This window comes from Empidonax traillii, unplaced genomic scaffold (assembly GCF_003031625.1).
Source record: "Empidonax traillii isolate 1590-97213 ecotype Southwest subspecies unplaced genomic scaffold, ASM303162v1 scaffold58:size1836614, whole genome shotgun sequence".
In the NCBI taxonomy this organism is placed as follows: domain Eukaryota; kingdom Metazoa; phylum Chordata; class Aves; order Passeriformes; family Tyrannidae; genus Empidonax; species Empidonax traillii.
The window spans coordinates 1,227,540-1,236,342 of NW_020955251.1; the positions used below are offsets into that span (position 1 = coordinate 1,227,540).

Here is an 8,803-nt window from a genome sequence, read left to right on the forward strand (position 1 = left end):
CTTCCTACAGCCTAGTTTCAGACAGACAATGTTTCTAAAGGGAAAGAAATTACAGTAGTATCTCAAGGAATAAGACTTCAGTGGTGAAGTCGTAAGGAACAGGTTAAGAACACTGAAAAAACTGGACCTGAGCAAAGCAGGACTTCTAGAAGAAATACAGCACTTTCCTTCTGTATCACTGGTAACATTTTACTTTACCACCTAAAGCCATGAACTTCATTTTGGTACTAAAACACAACTGAAAATACTCATTCTGGAAAAGCTGATGTGAAAGGAGAGCAACAGGATCTAAAGGCAAAGGAGGCAGAAGCGTCTACATGACCTTAACCCTTTCTTCCCTCTCAAAAAAGTTAAAATTTAGACTGTCAGAGAGCCACAATAGAACCAGTGACTGTGGCCCTCCCACTAATAACAGAATGAACACGTCAGCACTCACTGATCCTCTTCTGAGATACTTCAGTGCTCTCCCTGCCTTGTTTAGTGATCTCTGGCACAATGCAGGGCCTGAGACGTGCCAGAGTGGGCACAAGGGAGGGTCTGGGAACTCAGGGCTCAGGGACAAAGGCAGCAGAGAGAGGGCAAGGCAGCAGCACAGACAATCAGGTCAGTCCAGGCTGCCACAGACCAGCAGCCTGGCAAACACTTTGGGTCAGAGATCTTGTTCTTCTGCTTTCTTTTTTCAGAGACAAGAAGAATCCTCTTATTCACTTGAAAAACAAAATTGTTTTTGGATATGTTAAAAATTCTGTGCTTACCTGCTTTTCTTTTGTATCTTGTGATTATGAAGTAGGAAACTATGTAGAGAACAGCAAACAGGAGAAAACAGATCTGAAAAAGAAAAAAAACATCGCATTTATTAGGTTGTGAAGAAATGCCTGGATTTTAATAAACAGAAAATCCAGTCTCAACAATTTAAAACTGAATTCAGATCAACAAGAGTGTATTCTAAGTAAACTTAAAGACTGTGATGTTTTATATCTTATTAATAGAAAGCTAAACACGTAAGAACAGTATGATTAAAATAACAGGTACTGGGCAATTATATGGCCAGCAAGTTTTACTCTAAAATTAAGAAAAAAGCCTTATTTGCAGTGTGATTTTTTTTTTTGTTTGGGGGAAGGGGAGGTGTTTTGTGGTTTTTGTTTTGTTTTTCTTTTGGGTTTTTTTTGAAGTTTGAATTCAGTTGAGTCGTAACAGTTATCTGACTTATATGCCCTTCACGTGTAACCTAAGGGTGATTGTACCCTATACAATGGGCTCTTTGAAGATCTGTTTTGGAGTGAGCTGTTAACATGTGTGGAAAGAAATAAACATGTTTACTATTTCCATCATGTCTTGAATCAAACTAATTCCAGGTGACAACACACACTCCAGAGAGACTCGTGTGCCTACACTGGATGTCCCAGCATGAGCTCATCAAACACGATATTTTCTTGACAGTCAGAAGCCAGGGGCACAATCTCCCTCCTCAAAAGGTTGGGGGCTTATTTCGGCGAGATGTACCTTGAGCCCAGAGTGACTAGCATCAAGTTGTTTCTAAGACGTACCACCAAAATTTCAACACAATAAGGTAAGACCAAATCACCTCCAAATATGTCATAAATCTTGGAGGAAAGGAATCGAACAGCAGGACAGTTTTAACCTACCAAGTCTTTGCGGGGTTGAAAAAAAAAAAGAACTTTATTTGCTCCTGAATGAGGCATCAGTGGCTCAACACTGTTTCCTTCATCTTGATACTATTAAAAACGTGACTCAGTCAGAAATGCATCAAGAAGGAAGCATCTTCTGTGCAGCATAATTACTTCACTGGGTAACAGCTGATCTACTTATTTACTCAATCATTTGTAGACTTGTTGTCTTAAAAAAAATGAGGAGCAGAAAAGTTACCCTAAGGAAAAGGGAAAAGTGAAAGAGAAGGTAGTGATGATTGCCCTAGAAAATCTGCATCTAAATAAGCTCATTACATCCAAATCAGGGGAATCAGAGGGAGAAAGAATGTATCATTCAGGAAGGATGGTCTTTTTATAAAATACTGAAAAAAATAAACTGAGAAAATTACTTCTCTTGGGTAGTCAGACATTTCAGACTGAAAAAACCAAAGTATATCCAAGTGTCTGAGCAAGGCATTTGAGTGCTTGGAACTGCCCTACAGGTGCCTCCTAGAAGTAGGACAGTGCTGTAGGTCTGAAAGTGGCAAACAAGCTCATTTTCTGTGCAGGCAACACACAGGAGCAACACCCAAAATACAGATGCTGAAAATTAGATTTCATAACTAGATCTCCAAATTCAAACATTTAATCTGAATAGAGCTCACCACTCCAACTTTCCTGAGGAAGCTTCAGAGAGGAAAAGGTTTTGATAAAGAATTCAATTCTTTAAATAAATAATTCTAATTATAAAGAATGTTATTAAGATTTAATAAAAAAAGTTGGTATATTTTTGAATCAGGAAGAACAAAAGAAACTGAGAACAGCCTTGGTTTTTCAGTACTCTGACCTAGCTCATCCTGTCAGTATCAGAAAACGTAATGCTGAAAGAGAATCCTTCTCCAAGCTTCCAGTTCCTCTGAAAACTAGACCAAGGCTACAGATAGAGACATCTAATTTTAGGCACCCACTTTTTAAAATCAGGTATCACATATACAGGGTCAGTGAATTCTTTAAAAATCTGTCAGATCCAAATAACACCGTACTGACGTAAAAGAAAGATGTAGTTAAGTTCATTTTCAGCTTAATTTTCTTTAAGACAAGAATAAAAGTTACTGCAATCTTGTTTGTACCTTCAAATAAAACAAATGACCTTTATTCTATCTGTGATAGCAAGGTTACAATAAAAATGTGGGTCTGTACGTAAAAGGTATCACTGAGATAAATGAGGTATTTTGAAGGGCACAGTAGATAAAAACTGTCCAGTAACACAAACTATCAACTGCCGCATTTCTGGTTTTAAATAACAGCTACTTTGCAACTCAACAGTAAGAGATAACTATGTATCTTGGTGTAATTATCCTCCTACTTCTGTCAGAATCGAGAACAACTTTGCACGTTTGATAAAGTCGTTTATTATTGAGAAATCACATCATTTTAAAATTATGGGCAAGAAAACACGTAAATTCTGATAAATGAAAGCTCTAAGATCTTAATGAAAGAGAACTCATAAACTAAAAGTCCTTCATACTGGCCAAAATAAGTCAAGCAGCAAACTCAGAAATATTACTGCAGTCTCAATTTATACTCAGTGAAACCTCTGATCCTGAACTGTTTCTAACCATGCATTCTGAACAGCTTTCCAAAGGGAATACCTAAAGTCAGCATCCTAACTATTTTTAGAGTGGAACTCAGTTAAGCTGGGGAAAAGGAATGTGTTGCCTATGATAGCTGAAGAACAGGCTCCATGTTCTGACATGCTGCAATCCTGGGTTTTTATTCCACATACTGCTGCTTGTTTCAGGATATTCTGTACTGGGAAAAAAGAAAACCAGCCTTGTTCGTATTTGCTCCTCTTCAGTTCACGTTTCTCAATTATGAGTGACTGGGCTTGTGTGCAGCACTCCAGGTACAACCTCACAGTTATAGGAACAGTATTAAGCCCTGCTGTGCTGAAAGTGCTGCACCACATTCACCTGAGAACCACACGAGTAACTCAGCATTATCCTCTGATTCACTGGATCCATCCACGCTGTCCTTCCCAACCGCTTTCAGCAGAGCAACTCTCAAGTTACAGTAGAAACTTGGGTTTAGGGTTCAAGTTTAACACCATGTCTCATTAAAGAAAAAAAAAAAAACAAAGAAAAAAAAAACACCACACACACACCCCTTAATGTCACACTAAGTCTCTGGCTTTGAAATAATTGAGTCCTTTCTAACCATGATCTAACCCTTTTTTGTGTTGACTACATCTCCTGAAGAACTGGGTTTGTGCTAACCAAAGACTGGTTTTCTTTATTTTCATCTAAGTTGAGCAAGATTGCTCTTAACATGAACATAAAAACCCTCTGATATCTGAGGAAACTGAAGAGTAGCTTTTTTTTTTCCTAACATACCACCCTGTGTCATGTACACTACAGGCAGTTTCTTAGTCACTTTACAGCTCTTCTACTAAGGTACACTGACCCTAGTTTAAGAAATACCTTTCAGTGCATTTCCTGGGTATACCCCTTGGCATCCACAAAAGGAACACTCTACCAATAGCCACGTGGCTTCAGAAAACACAGTTCTTAACAATTCCTTATTTAACCTTCCTAAAAAACCTCTAGAAGAGAGCTAACTCACACATTCATACGTTCATAGTATACTAAATCATCTGTCAGCTTTCATTTCTCATCACTTATTAAAAAGCACAGGTAGGTATACTGAAATAGGACACTACTCAAAACAGGACCATACAAAAAACTACATCAATATCTTCAGTGGAAAAAAAAAAAAGCTTTTATTCTTTAAATTCCATCTTTTCTTCAGAAAACTAGAGTATGCAACAGTATTGGAGCCAACACTGGAATATAAGGTTAAATCCAAATCATTTCGCAAGCTGTTTCCAACCAGAAAGCAGGTTCATGCCATCATCTCTACAGTAAGAGCTGACAAAAGTTATGGATGCTAAAATACAGCAAATCTAGGACAAGCTACATTCCTCAGATCCCAAAGTCCTCTGCAAGAAGTTTTTCACTGGAGCTCAAATGAAGCTCCTTTAGGTTTGATTTGCAGAGACAGTCAAGACACTGTGCAAAGACTGGATCCAACCAGGATGACTAAGGATTTCTGATAGCCCCCGATAGTGTTAACTGAAAAAATGAGGAAAAAAAACCCACACTTCACAAGAGGTAATACCTTCCAATATTAAAATTTATTTCCTTAAATTCATTCCAACTTTGAGGGACAAAATAGTTGTGGATCTGTTGCCATAGTCAGACCGGGAAGCTACTTTAAGTACAACTATGGTGGGTTCTCACCTTGTAAGGGAAATACAACTCAGCCCATGTTTGACCAGATGGACCAGAACATAAAGGAAATTAGGAGGAGCCCAAGAATTGTAATGAAGAACAGTTATAGAAAAACAGTCAAGCAAAGCAATTCTTAATCATTTTAATGTTTGTGTGTGTGTGTCCTCCACACCACTCAGTAACTGAAAACAAAACACATGGATTCTGTGTCACATAGAGGGGCTCCCTTTTAACAGGGGGCACATTAAGGAGTCTTCAAACCTGATGCATTTAATTCATTCACATCTCTTCCCATGGACTAAATACAACCTCTGGTGGGACAAGCAAAAGAAACCTGTCTTCCCCTGGAAGTGCTTTATGCTCCTGCTTAGATTACACACTAGACACGCCAAGAGAGGCTACTTGGAGACACACTGCGCTGCATTCTTAGGTATCTGGTATCCAACTCCTCCACAGAGTCGTACTTCTGGATTTCTCACCCAAAGTCATCCAAGTATGATCCAAGCCATTGTTTTGGATCTGTACCACGCAGCTCTCAGCTCCTGTGAGAATGGAGCTGGAGATCACCTGCATCCATTTCGGTTCGTAACTATGTGTCTCTAAGGGGCTGACATTAAACAGGAGCAGTAACAGCCTGAACTAATTCAAATTATGTTGTACTTATCCCACTGACAATTATCAAGGATCAGCTGACACTAATTTGTCCATGTGGATGACCTTTAAAACTCTGGCACTGAAATTCATGCCTGAGACTGGTAAAAGCATCATTTTCTGTTGCAAGTGCTAGACCTACCCTTTCATGCTAAGAAGGACTACGCTCAAAATGAGTAAGATTATCTTTTTTTTTTCCTCTTACAAGTAAGATTTGACCATCTTTTACAACTGTAATTCTTGTGTGTCTGCATCAAAAGCTGCATTTTTATGTACAGGAAGATAAACAGATTCTATTTATGTAGCATGGAATTATTCCCAACTGTGTGGGAAGCACAGCTGTAGTTTATACAAGGAAGAAAGCACATAAGGTGCCTTGCCCAATAATTGTCCAGTACCTCCCAATCACTGTGCCCTGGCAGCACACACTCCAAAGAGCATTCTGGGCTGTATCACCTGAAGCAAAGCCAATAATCATGGGAATTAATTGTGTCTCTCCAGTTTTGAGCCTCTAGTATAGGAAAGATGTTGGTAATTGCAGCAAGGAAGATGGTCAGGAGGCTGGAACACCTGCCTGGTGCAAACAGGCTGAAGGACCTCAGCGTGTTCAGCCTGAGCAAACAAGGCTTCAGGAGGAGCTGACAGGAGCTTCCAGTACCTATGAGGTGGTCATTAAGGAGACAGAGCTGAGCTGTAGACCATGGTATCACTGGGAGGATGAGACTGGAGGCAGGAAGAAATCACTTCCGTGAGGAGAGACAAGCAGTGAAACCAGTAGCCCAGCAAGGTTGTACAATCTCCATTCCCAGAGGTTTTTAAGCCCTAAGTAATCTAGTCTGACACCACAGCTGACCCTCCCCTGAGCAGGAGCCTGGAGTCCAGTCAGCCTTTTTTTACTGTCCTGAATAAATATGCACCATTACAAACTTAGTCACCTCGTAATTTATACCCTTCTCCAGGTCATTTATGAATGTGTTTAAAAGTACTAGTGTAAGCACAGGCTCCTCTAGGACTGTGTCAGGGGTGTCCTCCAACTATGGAAGAGCCAGACATCTTACAGAACAACTTTTAGCAGTAGGAACCACCACAGAACTCATTCACAGAAAGAACTCACACACCTTAGTAATGGTCTTTGACTTAACACACTTCCAAGCACAAAACACAGGTTCAACACATGTTCATTTTGACTTGAAAAGCATCAAAGCAGAAAACTTATCATTTCCTCCCCCTTGATTGCATAGTAGCACCTACCATAGGGAGAGAAAATCTGGAAGAGCAAAACAGACAAGAAGTGAACAGCATTTTACTATGCTATGTAAGAAATGAAAGATCAAGAAGCTCTAAAAAACTAAGCAGTTAGGGAAGAAAGGAAATAACTTTAAAACCAAGTGGCTGCGTCAGTATTAAAAATCGTTCCTGTTATTATATCCACCAGCATTTCTATGCAAATGATACACAAAAAAAAGGCTACAGACAAAACAAAGAACATCTCCACTTCTTGTTTCTTTACAGTCTGTGCCCTTTTCCCTAAATAGAAAAAACAGCACAGAGAAAAGAGAAGGCAAAAGTCACTCTGGGTAACATCACCAAACAGAACTGTCTGTGTTTTCCTTGTGATTACTACATAAAGAAAACAGTTGTGTTGCACTTCTGGGTTTTAATTTCTGTAATAGAAAACAACTAAACACAGCACTATACACTCATCTCCTGCTGCTCTCACGCTCCTAAAGTATTTTAATATGCATTAAAATGCCACATGGCAACTAAATAGCTTCTTCTTACTGTCCCACTTGGCAACTGCTGTTGTTTACTTGTAGAAAGGATGACAGGAATAAACTGCAAGAAAATACAGGTGGAGACAAACAGTTCTGCTTGGTCTATTTCTAATAACTCAATTATCCCACTGACATCTAAAAAGCAAACAAGATGTTCCACCTGTTTTGGATGTGTCAACAGTAAGTGACCTATAACAAACTAAGCACACTAAAGAAAACTAAAACTTCTAACGATGCTCTCAGTTTGACCTCGGCATTCATTATATCATCTGCTTTGGACAGCTTATTTTTCTCAAAATGAGATATTAACTATTTATTCCTAAAAACTCTCCACTCTGTGGTTAGATTAAGTTCATCTAACTCAGCCAGCCCTATACATATATATTGGCATGACACATTAAATTCAACCTTAGGAGAAGATGTCAGATATGTTCTATGTCTACAGATTATTTTGCTGACTAACAACACCTCCACACCTATGATTCCCCCACGTGTATAGTCTCCTCTCAGGACTCCTCCCTGGCTTAAAACATGTGCAAGAGGTTGACCCACTTTTTTTTGTTGGTTCCTAAGTCATCAAGAAATTATAATTATAAGTGGTTCACAGGCTGGGTGCCTAGACTTGCTCATCTAGGAAAAGATTCCAGGATCCAACAGAAAACACAAAACATCCAAAAATATATTCCATGTGCAAGAAATTCTGCTAAAGATAGAAGGCAGCTTCTACAGCCCTTCAGAAGGTAGCTTCCATATGTCATTGACTTAAAACTACATTCACATTAAATTCACCAACAGCAAAGCTCCACTTTAAACTATTGAGGGAATTCAAATCAATAAATTATTTTGTTAGCTTTTACACTCCTTTTTAGGTGCTTAATGGGAATGTATTTATATTGCCAGACACAGAGAAAAAAAATATTATGGCATCTCCATGACCCTTAGTAATGAGCCCAAGATACCTTTGTTCAGGGTTCTGTATCCCATCCCCAGGAATACACTAAACCCCCTCAGAAAACGACAACAAGTTATATTTGTTTGACCTGTACATTCATGGTCTGAATTGGTGCTATTGGTGTTAATTCTAGAGAGTGTTTTTAAATCATGTACTGATGTTGAAAAGTACTCTTGACTCCGATTTTAATGACATTGTTTGACCTGAAGGTACTGCTCAACAGCCAGGCTATGATAATCAGTTGTATTAAAACTTAAGAGTCATTCCATTAAAAATTCTTTTCTGAAAAAATAACCTCAAAAGTCTCATTAATACAGACTTAGTAAACAATTTATTTAAGACAGCTTCTTTGGCTTATATTAATTTTTCAGGGCAAAATGCATGTCTTAGAACATATGAACTTTCTCATCCTAACACATAAAAGTATTCTTTCTTGTCTTCTCACACATGCACCTGTAGCATTTTTTAAGTGGTACTCCCAAAACA

The 8,803-nt window shown here is 38.7% G+C and overlaps 1 protein-coding gene across 2 annotated transcripts in view; it reads right to left on the reverse strand.

Annotated features, from left to right (window-relative positions):
• Positions 1–8,803, reverse strand: part of LMBR1 (limb development membrane protein 1) — a 64,397-nt gene that overhangs the window by 47,278 nt on the left and 8,316 nt on the right. For both annotated transcript variants that reach the window (XM_027879792.1, XM_027879793.1), the window contains exon 2: positions 756–828. In XM_027879792.1, coding sequence (XP_027735593.1) covers positions 756–828 — 73 coding nt within the window. The remainder of the gene's footprint in view (positions 1–755; positions 829–8,803) is intronic.